Below are 16,058 nucleotides of genomic sequence, written 5' to 3'. Positions count from 1 at the left end.
GCATGGCACTTATAAGGAAGGACTTTCCAAAGTTCGAATGCCAACAGTGTAACGTAGAATTCTCTGATTTTGGCAAAGAAGGACATAGTAAGCCTGTACAGTAATGTGCGTATTCAAGTCATTTCATTAGATTGTTATATTGCACCGCCTACAAGTTATCTTCTTTGTCCGAAGGTTGACTGGTACTTATTTGTCTCTTATACTGGTACTTGCTGAGGATCGTGACCACTTGGTTTTGCAGCTCCTGTGATTTGTCTCCATCGGTCTCGATCTCCCGTAGCGTAGGCCTCACCGCTTGATGGAGTTTTCCTGAGGTGGCCTTCTTAACTTGATTGGACTTGGTTGACTGGTAGAGAATACCTATGTTCTGTCCTTTATTCTAAGCATTATATTTATATAACGTGTATAATTCTTACAAGTTACGCGGGAAAGCAACATTTTTTGTTGAATTAATTTATTGAACTAATGGATCCTGTCAGTATATTTGAATTTACATGGGATCGACATGAATACATCCTGTAGGCAATAAAAACTGAATCAATTAAGAAACAAAAGAAGGAACTTATAGGAAGACCAAATAGAATATAGATTTTTTTTTAAGTTATTTCGATACGAGTACATAATTACGTGGTTATGTCAGTCAAACAGTCTTACATCACCGAAAAAAAAACCAAAATCATTTATTAAAGTAAATTTGTGATCTGTTTTGATTGGTTATCAATCAACATCTGGTCAGCATAAAAAATGATCTTCAATTAATAAAAATCAGAATCACCAATATATTATAAGAATATATGACTTTCCGATAAAATTATACCTCCAATTAAATTCAGATATTGCCATTGGCCTTTCTGTTATTGACATTAAGATTTTAATTATCACTGAATGTTTGTCATAAGCACATTGCGCTTTGCACTTCTGTATGACAGTAATGCTATCGACAAATATGGTATATAATACCATTCGAGTAGGAGAAATTTAATCTTAATTTGATTATAATGATTTGAAGTAACCGAGAACACGCTTGTTGCAAGGTTAACATTGATCAAGGGCAACTTGTCGCTCGCAACGCGAACAGCTTTTGCAACTTATTTTAATGAGTTCCCCTTGTTTTTCATATTATATTTCGTATGTGAATCTGGTTCGACAACTATGAACAAAATCGACAAATTATATGCATATTAAAGTCACTCTCAGATTTGACATGCGTTAAAATGCGTCAATGGTCGGTAATGGGTTTGTCGGTCACGCCAAAGTAGCAGAGGAACACATCTAAAAGCTCTCCTTTATGTCAGTCGGGTAAAAAGATAATTTCGTTGGGAAATATCCGCTTGGAAACAATAAGGGGCGCACCTCGACATGCCTGTCTCGACGATGGCATATTGAATCCAGCCACCGCGCGCAGTTTCGCAGTCAATTTGTCTGCTTTATTGTGTGTGTTCCAAGCCGCCGTTGTTTGCCTTCGCCCGTCGAACATTCTGTCTGCCAATATCATTCAAAACCAAAGATATGTTTACGCTTTGACACCTTACCCGATTGTAATAAGGCACAAATGACGTCGACCGTAAATTTATTTACTAACTAACGACGGCTGTGATATCCTCGTATAAAGCGGTGGAAAACTGTTGCAATAGTTTTTAAATATCTATTCAACACGTTTTGATGAGGCCACCTATTACACACATGCTACTCAGAACCTGCACATTAAAGTGTAAATAAACCTCAATTTGAGTAGTTCTTTACATTATCAAATTTCCTTTGTTAAGCGTGTCTTTTAGTCTAGATATTTGATACATAATTATTGAGGCATGTCAGCATTATGATGTTTCCTGTAAACTTGTTTCATATTACAAGTGGTGCAGCCTTCATTATATTTAAATGTTCTTAAGTGCCCCCGACTTCCCTGAGACGTAAATTAAATACGTAAGATTGACAATCGCGATTAACCGTTTACGACCCCGATTGAAGAAATTATCAAGCACAGTTACATGATTAGTAAGACAAAACTTTTAATTGAAAGCATTTCGCTATGTTATTGGGACGATTGACAGTCGTTTCTTATTGTTCCGTTTTTATCTTTTTCGATTTGGCAGGCTTGAGAAACCCGAAACATTGACGCATTGAAATTGCATTAGTTGTATCGTATGTCAAAGGATTTGACAATAACATATGTAACGTGCCTAAGTCTGCTTGAAAAGCGCGATTGATCATCTTGGGACCATGTTATAAATTTGTGGTTTTAATTAATAAATAAATTAATTGATTGATAACATTGTTTTTATATCAGAATGCCAAATAGAACTGCATTTTTTTGTCTTTTTACTAAGTGGTATATAAACACTGCGATTAAAACACAATCTTATAAGTATAACGCTCAAAGATCTAATGTGGTAGGTTCTCAGACGTAATATACATCCGTAGAGAGGGAGGCGTGGCCGTCGTCACGTCGCGTCGGCGCCAAATCTACGCCAGCGAATTGTTCCCGATCTCAATTTTCTCGTCTAGCATAAAATACGTCATTCAAACAGATTTAAAATTAATACGCGTAATGAATAAAGATGAGGGTAGAGGAGTTTTTTTTATAAAATATTACGAGTGTAGTGTCACTATAATGCACATGTGACTTTTCTGAAATTCCTCTCACGCTCACTCAAAATAGTCAAAATATTATCTTGACTCCTTGCAAAGAGAATTAAGAAGACCAAAAGTGCTCACTCCATACAACGGTTTTGTTACCAAAAATATTATAATTTTCGTAGTCTACATCTAGCGTCAAGTAGCGGAACTCTCAGTACTGCTACTCGACAATAGATATCGCGGCAAATAAAAAGTCTAATGCTCAACGATTTTCAGCTAATATTATAACCAGTGTAAGCGTAGGAGTTGAAAATAGAGTTCCGGTTACTCTGGTTATAATATTAGCGGTAACGAAAATAATAAGCGTTTTGGTACCAAAACTGATCTATGGAGTGAGCACTCTGTATTTCTTATCTCTCTATGCTCGTTGAAACATTTTTGAGTGTTAGTAGCGTGCATTTATTCCAGCTGAAAGTACCTACAAGTATTAATCTTCCTTCATATTCCACATAGATTTCATGTTCAATTATGCACCCCATTAACAGCGCGAGCGTGATCTTCGACAAAAATTCCTCGTATCCGATCTCGACTCTCGCGCGTCTCGCACCTTGATCCAAATACTTGTCACAATGTCTCGGCGTCACTAGTCCGTCTTAGACTGCACCTCGCCTTGCGCACTACCTTGACGGACTACATGCAAACGGTCATAGATAATTGCACATTGCATCTTAATTTCATCATTCCTAGTCTTACTAAATATCTAATGCCAGCTATTTTTCACTAAACGTTTCCAAATCTTTTGGTGCGGTTACGTGGCTAAAGATTTTAAGATTTCATTATCTGCAATTTACGGTGGGTAAATAATTAATGTCAGCCACATACATAGACTGTGTGTGTGTGTGTGTGTGTGAATAGGCAACAATGATGTGATTAGGTTGTGCGAGTTAGTAAAAGTAATGCTGAGTGAATGCACAATGGCCGTCTTCTGCTGAGTGAGAACATCCATTCACCTTTTTACTTACCATTATTTTTGAAGAGGAAATCTCATTACAAGTTTAATCATACGAAAACAGCATCATAGCATAGTAGGGACGAAAACATGTTTAATCTACATATTTAATATTCTGTATTGTATGAACCATTGGATAAATAAACAGGCAGGGCTAGGTACCGGAACTGTTACGGAATGGCTGTATTTAGGTTAGAGGTAATTAACTTATGATCGCAGTTGGAACTAATTTGATTCGGTTTAATTAGTTGGACGACATGTGTACTCAGTTGGACGCCCGGTGGTTTGTCGGCACCTCTTCGACTTCTATGCGGTTTTCGCAACAAAATTTCAACACTTTAATGTATCTCAATTATGAAAGATTTCTATATATTTCGCTTTGTATCAAAAGGTGTGCCGGCAACATTTGTTACGCAAGTCGATCACGTGGTCCGCCAGTGGTTATGTCGAGCGAGTCAGGTATGTATCGACGGAACTCCTATCGGGCGTTGAGTAACTGGCTTTGGAAAGAGCGTCGTAACGTAGTTTCGATACAGCCTCGCGACGTAAGGCCGTGGTTGCAGTCACGTCGGTGAGAGGCGCCCCTCTGATGGAAGGTCGCAACTCGCAAGTGGCAGCCGCGAAGGAGAACGGCCCCAGAATGGATCCTTGCGGAGACCTGCCTGACAGCCGTGAGCGCGAGCCTTCCACACAAACAATGCAAACTCTAGAGTTATACTATTATTTATTCTCCGTCTCTGATGATTAATTAATGATTTTATCGTTGGCCTTTCCCGTAATCAAGTTTGTTTATATGACGTTATAAAATATATGAAAAGACATTTCGATAAACGCCCTTCGTGTTGATTGCGTTAAGCATATGGATAATAATATCTAATCGATTCATTACACACGCGCAAACAATTAATGTGTGCATAGTTCATTCACCGTAACAAACTTTATGTAAGTAAAGTCATTCCGAAGATGACCTAAAATTTTCGCAAGGGCTTGTAATTATATGAGTATTTTTCTGAAATGTGAAATAATGTTTTCGCGATGTTTCTTTGTTTCAAAGTAACCGAACGAAGAAATGTGAAGGCAAGGTATTCTGGTTCGGGCGTCACGCTTTAAGACTCGCATCGGCCAATAAGAGAGCATTTGGCGTGTGTAGAATCCAAGCAAAATGAGGAGTGGGCGCAGTTCACTGGCAACAATGCGCGAGCTTGGAATATTGTTTTATTTTTCACATATAATTAAATGAATCGGTGTTACCTCACCGCTGCCGAGGATTGCGACAAGCGCGGCCACACCGTCCATTAGAAAGTCGGCGAATATGCAAATAGTATCGTAGAAACCTCACGAATAACTGGCCACTCACTTCTGCGATGAAAGTTACTAGGTACTACCGTTAATAAATTGTGTTACGACAATATCCTCGACCTCTACGCGTTGCCAAATTTGTAAACTGGATTTTATAATTATATCTATTGCTATTTAAAGTTTTTTGTTATTTTTTTAATGACTCTACATGCTCAAAGTTTTATCCTAGAAACGCTTTTACTTTTAACCAAACATATTGTTAAGCTTGATTAATTTTAAACTGATATTTATGACTACGTCTTTGTAGTGCTGCAGTTAACCATTTTTATTATACTTTTTGCTGAGTTTGCCTTATTATGTCGTTTTGTATATTGTTTACAGCTTATTTACTGAATCGCAATTATAATTCGAGCGTTGTTTGTTTGATTTTCCATATTGACTTGAAGGAAATATACACTAAGCCGTAAGCAATTAGCGTCGAAGCGATCACATCCCATCCGCATGGAATCCCCGCCACCAGTCGTGTTCGAGTGAACCATATATTATCGCGGCTGGTGACGTGGGCCGCTATCTTAATATTATCATTCTGTGTTCACGGTCCGCGTATCTAAAGTCGATTTTACATCGCGCGACCTGCTTCAGCCGTGTCACGTCAACAAGATAAAAAGCGATATCATAAGACTTCTGTGCACTATGAGTACTTGCGCCTGTTTTTCAAAAATTATGTATTTATTGAATTGCTAATGACAAGAAGGAAACCATTAACTGTCAGCAAAACAACGCCCGGGCCCGTCCCCAACCTACTACGTAGAATTGTTTGTTACTTGTTATATCTCACCGATCGAGAGCCGAACCGGTCCGTTTGTAGCGTAGCGGCCTCTCACTTTGCAACTCCGTGTACCGCTTGCCGCGTACTGTGAAATTGGGTAACCACAATACATCTAGGTACGGGATAAAGAAATCCCCCTCGGTTTAACAAAAAACTGCTTAAACGCCCGTTTAAATATAATGAATGACGCAAGTAAACAGACTACCGGAACAGTGAATATGACGTCCAAGAAAGAATCACGGCGCGACTAAAAGGCGTTCGAATACCTTGAAAAACGGATGGTGGATTTCCTTGTATTTTCCAGCCTTACCGAAGCGTACAATCAAACGACCTTCGCTAGAATACAAATAACTATACCAACGACCTTGACATAATACAATATGCAGATGCATTGCACTCATTACCCATAAATATCTATATCTAATCATTTGTTTTGTTATGTTAGTGACAATACGAGAAAAGAAAGAGCAACAAGCAATATTATGGCAGAACATGAACACACAGATGATGCGGGCGAGACGGCTGATCGCCGAATGCCAAAGTATTCCGTCGCGTCGCGCTCTTTATATCGGGCAGTGCTGCTGCAGAGAAAGCCGCCGCGCTCCCCGCGTGCCCTCGCATGCCGCCCGTAGCGGGTTTTTTCCTCATTAGCTTCGTATACTGTGGCTTGTGTTTATCAGTCGCTACTTGGGTTTTGATAGACGTCACACAAATGTTTTTGTGCGATTAGCGACTCTTCGATGAAATTGAAAAACAGATGGCATTTTGTTTATGAATCCTCTCCGGTGCTTAGATGAGTTTTATGGCGTAATTTACGCAATTACCTTGATGACAGCCGGCAGTAAACATGGCTCAATGAGCGGAAATCAATGCGGAACTAAATAGACCATTACCATCGTCAAATGACGTTTTAAGCCTCATTTTCACCTGTAATTTTCAGCGTTAGCTTGTAAAGCACGTGTTCCAGTGGGTGTCAGTTAACACGTTAGCGGCGGGACTTGTTGGGTTATTGCACGGTCCCCGCTTGACGGCGCACTCTTTAATAGGTTAATTGTCTGGCATTGTGGTGCTGGCACACAACGCAGCCGCGACCTTAAAGTGGCTAGCGGCCACGCATGTAGGTGTACGCGTCACCGGACTAATCATTCACATCGCTCACTGAGTTGCCCACCTGGGGTGAACCAGCATAACAAAAACCTTCCATTACGCATAGTTCTTAGATATCTAGAAATCACGCATAAAGTGGTTCATCTCAGGCGAGAGATCGTTAGGCGAAGTGAACACAGCAGACGCTGGACGACCTATAATGTGATTTTTTCCTCACTGCGTAAAGCGCGTAACATAAATATCGAATGACGAATTCACTTGTTTAAAGACATGCACGTGTTTGTTCCACCATTCCCCTAACCAAGTCAATAGGCCGCCACTTTCATTTTCCATCGCAGTCACTTTTACATGAAACAATCATTTGTTGAAACCAGTAATGAAGAACATGATAAATATCTGTTCGTTCGCAACAATCGCAACCAACCGGACCGTTGAATCCAAATCCGTACGACCTCCTTAAACGGATTCTTCGTATCGGTACAGTTGTATTTAGATGACATTGTTGTCCCACTTCCGAGTGAGAAAATAAAGTGAGGTTTACTCCAGTAGCTTGCAGATTCATTTATTAAGTGTAGGAGCGTGATGGTGAAATGGTACGATGCGTTCCGTCGTGCAGCGACGTTGCCAGTCCAGGGGTATCATTCCAAAGCGCTTACTGAACTTGGGTAAATCTGACGTTCAGTGAAACCAGTACAGCTCTACGCTCATGATTCGAGGCTTCAAGTTACAGTTACACTGGTTTGCCGGACCTCTCGAGTCGCTCGCTCTCGGTAAGCCTTAATAATGCAAGCCAGGCGCTGAAAGTCATCGCTTACCGGCTCACCGCGGCTGCATCGAGCTATTAGCCCAGGATACCCATATTTGGCTCTACAACGAGACCTGTCGTGGGTTTCTCGTGGGAGTCTACTGTTCTTTTATTGTCAACATCAACAGCAGGTGTTTGTTATCGCATCCGACCGATTGAGTGTGGACAATGACTACTTTACTTCATTTTCAATTGGCTCGATTAAAAAGAAGCAATCAAAACTAACCAACGTGGAAACGAGTAAGGTAGGAAGTATATAGCAGTCTCGGTGTCTTTATGCTCCATATAAATAATTCAAATGATTTGAAAACTGCTTTTATGAGGTCTAACACTGTTTGAAAACGGGAAGCAGCGGAAACTTCATGATTTCTGATTATGTCTACATATTGATCATTTAAGGACCCTAAACTTCGACTTCTATATAAAACTTTGATAATCATGAAAGTTTGTCATATATAAATGATAGATATAATGTAGGTACAGCATTCTTTTGGTAAATTTATACATGCCCGTAAAAGAACCGTACTTGTGTATAATAGTTTCTCCAACGCTTTAATGAGATATGCTCAAGGGCATAATTTGGTTGAAGATAATACATATTTAGATCGCAATTAACCTGGCCTAGTTTACCTAATGGCAGTACACATACTGCATGTTTTTGTCTGACATTTAATTGGATTATTAGGTTGTTCCGTATTCTGAAACATAATGGCTCTTGTTAAGCAATAATTTACTATATCAATAATTCAAATTCAAGTGGCTTCTATTAGGGGTAGTGGGAGATACAAGTTCGATCCCTTAAGCCGACCACTGACTAACATTCCGCCGGACGATATCGGCCAGTCAGTTGTTCGGAACTGTCCAATCTTTGTTCTAACTGACAGGCCCATATCGTCCGGCTGCCTATTATTAGTCAGTGGTCGGCTTTAGGCACACTATCTTATGGTAATTTTTTCATAAATATGAGAAACTGTATTAACATTTAATTTGTTTTATTTTCAGAAAATCTCAATTCCGGCACCCGCAACTAGCAATGGCCCGACTCATGAATCTACGTTTCACTTCAGCATCAATAGCAATGCAGAAATGGAGGGTCCACAGGTAAAGTCCAATATATTATTTATTTCTTTTACTAATTTCTGTCCACAACTATGATCGGGTAGAAGCCGATAACTGTCCACGTTTAAGTACTTCAGATTTTCGACAAGGACAAATGATCTAGCATCTTGATCCAGTTACAAACCATCTGTATGCCAAAATGTAATGTGCTCAGACGTGTTTATGTTATTGAGTAACCACTCATAAAATCTTTCATATTTAGGAATTATATTATTAAATTTTATTGTAGAATTGTGTGCAACTGGGTTTAGACAACTGTAGGTATACGATGTTCCTGTTGGCGTATACTATGTTTCTTAGCACAGAAATCAGTTCAGTAATTTGTTTATATAAAGTAGAAAACGATATATCAATTACCAACTCGTCGGTAACTTTTTGCATATTAGTTAACCGTATATAGTTGTAAATTCAAAGTCATAAACATATAACTGAGAAAAAAGCGGTTGTCCTTGATGTTTAATTAAATATGGAGAGGTATAAGTTTAGCTGATTGGTTTGAGGTTTTAAGACTTCATACAACGGCAACACTTGATACGATAACGATTAACCAATCAAAGAAAGATATAGATTCCTAGAAAATCATGGCGCTGATAATATGTTTCCATTAAGAAATGGCTTAATTTTAAATACAAACGAGAAATTATTTTGATTGTATAGGCACAGTAAAGTTTAAGTTTATCCAGGATTTGATAGATATATTTTGTAACCAATATTTTATGTGTGTAGTAAGTTTCGTTACATTTCTTAATCATTTTAACATTCAAGTTAAATAATGTATGTTGGATATAATTAATCGTTTACCTTTTTTCGTGCTTTAACATCCAATCATATTTATGACAATTTTTAAACAATCGGACTAATTGGTGTCATATATTATGACGCTTTTGAAATTGCAATGACGCCAAAATTCCAATCTCTGATTATTAAATAGACATAGTAATCACCTTGACGAACTAACATTAAAAGAACGATCAGGATTTTGCTCGCATTCCATTAATATTAACATAAAACTGCTGTATATAGTCAACGTCAAAGATATATTAACATTTTTATGTTTTATTCTAATGCAAAGGCGAAAACAATATCTTATATCGTTGAGTGTACACAAACATCAGCTGAAAGATAGCTGTGATTATTTACCAAATTAAAGATGATTACAGATTGTGTTGCGTTAAGTGTAGGTTACATCATAATTATATTTACAATTTTGTTTAAAATGTGTCACTCTTAGTTTATCAACTTCAATTACTGCGGTTGATAAATCATTTTTTCAGCCATTAGTGACTATAATTGAGTGATCACTAATGTTAAAAGTTCTTCTTATAAATATATCTTAAATAAATAAGTGTATAGTTTCATTATTAACCCGGACGTACCTATTCTTAATTATACTCTAGTTAATTTCTCCCGAAGCACCGGTAATGCTCTCATTCTCAAGTATTATATAACTACAATATCAGTTGATTGGTTTCACAGTTGAGTAAATATTATATGATTTACGTCACTCGTATAGCATCTTGCGTACAGAAAACAGTTGACATGGCAAACTATACATTACTGAACAATGTGAAAATGTAATTAAACTTTGCCTACAGCTAGCGATGAAAATTACATGTATCTTTCAAAGACCCCTGTATTTTTCAATAAAATACAGTATCTTTCCTTGCGGAGTTTTTTTACGTGTTCGTGTTCTTCGAAGTTTAAGTTTTTTACGTGTAAAATACATTGTATTTTTCGCATTATTATATTATATTATGAATAGTGACTCGGAACGTATTGGCTCTCATACAAACAGGTGACTTTTCATTCCGCTCAGACTATATTTATACTTAGGATAGGCTTTTTACAATATGTTTATAAAAGTAAAATACAAAAATATTATTATTATTTGTGTCTTGCCTTATCACGGAACCATGGGGTTATTATTTAATCAAGTCATTATTAAATAAACATGTAAAATACACAGTATAAAACAGGTATTATACGTGTATGATTATATTTGTCAGACAAACGTCAGTTTTGTTTTTTTCGAAAGTTACATGTATTTTATAGGAAAGATACAAAATTTCGAAAGAAACAACATGAATCTTTCGCCATTTTTATCTCTACCCACAGCCCACATCTTATACGCAAGTGAAGCAAATGTCCACTATTTAAAATGCATGTTTTTGAGCAACTCCAAGAGGTGATTTTGAATTGTCGACTGTTAACGTGATCCCCGTGATGATCTATTTGGACAGGTGTGCTAACTTGGAACGTTAGAGTAAAGGTGCGCTTACACGGACCATGTTTTCACGGTAATAAAATAATCAGCAACTGTAATCCATTTTGAAAGACGCCTACAGATGTCTTTTTTTTTTTTGACGTTCTCATTGCATCCTGATCTATTGCTTGTGAGGCCAGTGCCCTCTTGGCCGTATGTTAACCTCTATTGCGAACGATAAGGCGTAATGTAAGTAAAAATAAAAACCTTTGTATTCGCTCCCCAAAGTTTCATGTGTAATTTATTCAACTCCGTCTTATGTGTGCAGCTTGTGACAGTTGGTAACAAATTCTTATCTCAATATTCGTTTTTTCTTGAACTTGGCATCTGTTCAGTTGTACTTGAAAACATAATTAGCGATTATTAATCGTTCTAGAATAATAAAGCATGTTTAATCAGGTGATAAGCTTTATTTACTCCCAGAAATGTGAAATACAAGTTGTATTATTGCTGTAACATTCCTATATAAGGTTGTAATGATACTAATGTTAGTAATATAAGATTTTATTCTACAGTCTCTATCAGAGCGGCCGAGGTGGTCAAAAATATCAGAACATGCAACTAACGCCTATGACAATAGAGGCGGGTTCAGATATTTGTGAGCACCTCGGCCGCTCCGATATATCTGATGGCGACTGTACTTACGGCCGTGTTCATAAACATCTTCCTGTGCCAACGTTTCAAAAATATAAGGACCTAATTGTCAGTGGCTTAGAGGCGTGTAAATATATTGAGGGTAAAGATGTCTATCAATAAAATTGGACTGTACCATAAACATAAAAATAGGGTCCTTACAAAAAGTGATTTTTTTTTCCACTTCTAAATATATAGTTTTATAGGTTTTCCTTTTTCTTCAAAGTATATATTTTCTTAAGCGAAACCTTTACCCCCTTATTCATAAACGTCTACCAAAGTTAAAAAGCCGCTAATAATCCTTTGTCCCTTTCCATCATACCAATACGTCGGATAGGGACAAACGATTATTAGAGGCTTGTCAACTTTAGTAGACGTTTATGAATAAGGGGGATAGAATATATTGTGCTGAAGCGATCGTCATCAAAATCTAAGTGATTTGTTAAGATATAGTTAGTGGAAACCGTTTTCTCTCGAAATGGAAATTTAATAGAAAAAGTACTGTTATTTCGTTAGTATCCCAAACCTATTCTTCCATCTTAAGTCCAAATTTACCTTTCATATAAAGGGCAACAAAATGCAAACAATACAGATTTTCATTTAACTTATTCGTTTTTATTATTTTGACCCAGACATACATTGAACGTTATAGAAAAGCGTTATGCGTTATTGTGGTTTCCTTCCTCGTCCGCCGTATCGTAGTTTACGCTTCCACGACCGTTGCTCAGCTGATCCGACAAGATGGAGGTCGATTAATATTCTCTATGGCTCCCCTTTGTAATACGCTTTCCGCTTGGGTTTGTGGGTCGCGGAACGGTTGCTGCCGATAACTACTACGCCCGATAACGTTGTCCAAATAGATTACATTTTTACACACTTTCCTTTTTTATATGCTCCTAATTTAAAAATAGATTTTTAATCACATTTTTAGCTTGTATCAACTACCTCAATTAGGATATTTAACTGACTAGTCAAACGAGTTTCTTTTTTCGAACTGTCACAGCGATTAGCCCCTATTTTACAGTTTCATAGTAAAATATTTCCTATATGAAACACAGACCAAGTGACGTCACGGTCAAGTTGCCAGCTCTTTATAGTCCTGTCCGATTTATTAGAAACGTCAAAAACGTAACTGCCGTCTACGTTTTTATTTATTTATTTTAAATATAGTCAGCATCCCTATTGTGTATTTTAAGTACCTAGAATAACTTTCGTTTCGTATGGTTACTTGTATATTAATATGCATGAATTGCCGTTAACGACACCTAACGATCAGTCTCATCTATTTTAAACGCACCTCTTCTGATTACTTTATCGTTAGGTGTCAGGTGTCAGGATAATTTTGTAAATATTTATGACGGTTCTAGGAAAAAGATTCGGGCTTTCTGGTAGGTAAAACAACTCACGTAAATCATACCCTATAAAATAGTCTGATTTTTCGTGTAAAGAGACGCTTTCCAGATAGATTTTCGCACATTGAACAGGCGGGCGCATAATTATATTGCTGCCAAACTAGCACAGTGACATCGACAACCGGCATCATGGGCGGAACAGCAATAGAAATAGCAACACGTGGGTCAATGTACGAAAATCTATCTGGAAAGCGTCTCTGCTTTAGGCTAAAATATAGTTATTGCGTATGACTACTTGCATTCTACCCTTTTAATACTAACCCAAAGATACAAGTTTATGTGATCTGAGCGATTGGCATACAGATGCAATAAGAAAACGTCCTTGCCTACAAAGTGATGTATATGTGTCCCGTCACATTTGTACAGATGTTATTGCAGTTTTCTTCCACCATTGTGCTACGAATTGTTGCAAAAAATGTTACTAGTGTAGTAGATTCGGAATGCGCCGCAGCACGTACTGGGAATGTTACTCAATAGCCGTTAGAAAGTGCGACTTCAGGCGCTAGCCGTTCGTGTTGCATTACAAAGACTTAGCAGACGGTGACCCAGGAAAACTTTACATTTTTGGTATAAAATTGAAAGCAGTCAAGTTTATGATCTATTTCCAACTTTATCTAAGTGTTCTTTTAACTATCTACTACCAGGACATGTTTGAAAGAGTAAGTTGTAGATTAATCGCTGTCTGCAGTGTTGCATTAAAAAGACGCTGACAGAGACTCAGAAAAACTTTAAAACTTTGTTATAAATTGGAAAACAGATTTTGATCTATTTTCTGTTGTGTCAAAGTGTTGTCTAGGGTAGCAGCTTTGTAGATCATGGAAAATTACATTCCTAGTTTTATGTCTGGTAGTGGTCACTAGATGGCAGCATGTTCGCCTGTACCTGAATTACTTATCATTTATACCTATAGGATCAGGATGTCAAAGAATTGTCCATTGGTTTTTTGGTCTAGTGGATTGTCATTAAACCTGTTTAAATAGTAGTTACCATTACCTCAAACTATACATTTTAAGAAGCTTATGGACACCAGGATGAGGCTGTGCTCTAGGTTAAGGTAGGGTAGTTTAATTGATAATCCTAAAAGCTAATGTGGAAAACAGATCGCATCTATGCCTTGTGTTAAACGAAGTACGTTTGTGTTACAGGGTTCGTTTGAGTGCGTCAGGAGCGGCGGCGCGCGGCGGCTGGAGGCGTGCGGGCCGCTGCCGCGGCGGATGCGCGTGCAGGCCAACGACGACTCGTACGAGGCCACCAAGGACCGCATGGCGAGAACTGTGGCCGCCGAACAGAGTAAATGGTGAGTGTCGTCGGGCCCCTGTTTCACCATGCTGACAATTGTCACCTGACGCTGGCAATTCAACTTAGATTGCTGGTCCAAACATTGACGCTAGGTGCCGTGGTTTCTGCTCAATCCAGAAATGCACGTGAAATTGTCAGGTGTTTTTTGTCAATTTGGTGAAATAGGGACCTATACTCCTTGGGGCCGGCGGTGAACAGAAGTGGTTAGTGTGTTTAAGATCATAACCACTATGTCAAAAAACGACTGGTCGTGAACTGTTCGCATCGGTTGCCCGCGAAGTTATATTCATATTGCCACCAGAAACCTTCAAAAGGTGCGTCTTTTGGTATGTGCTGACCGCTTGGACAATATTTTCTGTCTCTAAGTACAAGATTTCTTATGTTGTACAAGTAGGTAATATTATCGCCTTCACCTGGCTAGTAAGCTTTTATTACTCAAACATTTCATTAATTTAAGTTTATTTTCCACTATCTAATTCGTCTGTTTACTTTTTTAATAAACAGTAAATAAACAGGGTTTCTCAACGTCTAATGTTGTAACAGTACATTAAAGAACTAACCTGTGTATGAAAAGCCAATAGCTATTTTATAGCCCCCTAATTAAGCCTAATGAAATCATTATTTGCTAATTAAATGCTTATAGGCTCGCCTTGGAAATCAATTAATGTAAGGAAACTAGTCGTACCGGTTGGTATACAGAAATAAAGTCCAACTTTTAATAGCAGTGTGCAAAATACCTGATGAGGGCATTTGAGTTTAAGATTTATAACGCTCGCTATGGCACGAGTAAAATTCCTTTAATACTGATAAGAATGAAAAAAAATCATTTAAAATAAATTATATAGCAATGCTTAACAACTTCCGAATATATATTTGGTTGTTTAAAACATTTATTTATGTAACTTCTAAACACGGTATAAAACAACAAATGTGTTTTTACTTAATGTTCAATCCTTACTTTTTCGTCAAAATATATGACGTAGGAATGGTTAGTAACATAACCCATTGTGTCTTGGCTTGAATGGCATCTAACTGAAATACTATAAAAGAAATAGCAAAACGTACCTACCCGTTACAATTCACCTTATCGAAACCACCATCTGTGGTTAACGGCACCCAACCATATCTGGTAATTGTACAGATACATGCCGACAAAATCATTCGTTTATTATTAATTTTATTATAATTCACCATCTAGCGAAGAAAGACACAGCAAAATATTAACAGCCTTTCTATTAAAAATACAGCAAGAGCATGTAATGGAAGATTGTCCGCGGTAGACCCACTGTAATGGCAAGTACACTTCAGACTGATACTTTACGATCAATACGTGGCTGTTACATTCCTAAATGTGCCATAATGCATCCTCCTCCTATACCTCATTAGAAATTCAGAGTTGTAATACAATGTATTTCATAATAATTAATCAATAACATATAGTAGCTGTCTATGAATTAGTAATTTATAAAATCCCATGGAACTTCCTCTTGCTGCGTAATATTTTGAAATGAAAACGTAGGTACCAATAATTGCACAACAAAAGGCAAGATTCGGATTTTAGCTATATCTATCATTATCACATATCCATACAGAATAGTTGTTGTTGAGTAATTACGTTATGTTACGTAAAATACATGCATATTATAACGTAGGCATAGCCCTAATTCTACAGTACAGCAGTATGAATAATTTAATATGGTTAATAT

The 16,058-nt window shown here is 37.5% G+C and overlaps 1 protein-coding gene across 2 annotated transcripts in view; it reads left to right on the top strand.

Annotated features, from left to right (window-relative positions):
- The window catches only part of LOC133526776 (RNA polymerase II elongation factor Ell), an 80,547-nt gene that overhangs the window by 40,413 nt on the left and 24,076 nt on the right, over positions 1-16,058 (top strand). For both annotated transcript variants that reach the window (XM_061863520.1, XM_061863518.1), the window contains exons 3-4: positions 8,629-8,727; positions 14,199-14,350. In XM_061863520.1, the coding sequence (XP_061719504.1) occupies positions 8,629-8,727; positions 14,199-14,350 (251 nt within the window). The remainder of the gene's footprint in view (positions 1-8,628; positions 8,728-14,198; positions 14,351-16,058) is intronic.

The sequence above is a fragment of the Cydia pomonella genome, chromosome 17 (genome assembly GCF_033807575.1).
Source record: "Cydia pomonella isolate Wapato2018A chromosome 17, ilCydPomo1, whole genome shotgun sequence".
Classification (NCBI taxonomy): domain Eukaryota; kingdom Metazoa; phylum Arthropoda; class Insecta; order Lepidoptera; family Tortricidae; genus Cydia; species Cydia pomonella.
This window is presented reverse-complemented; position numbering and strand designations above follow the sequence as displayed.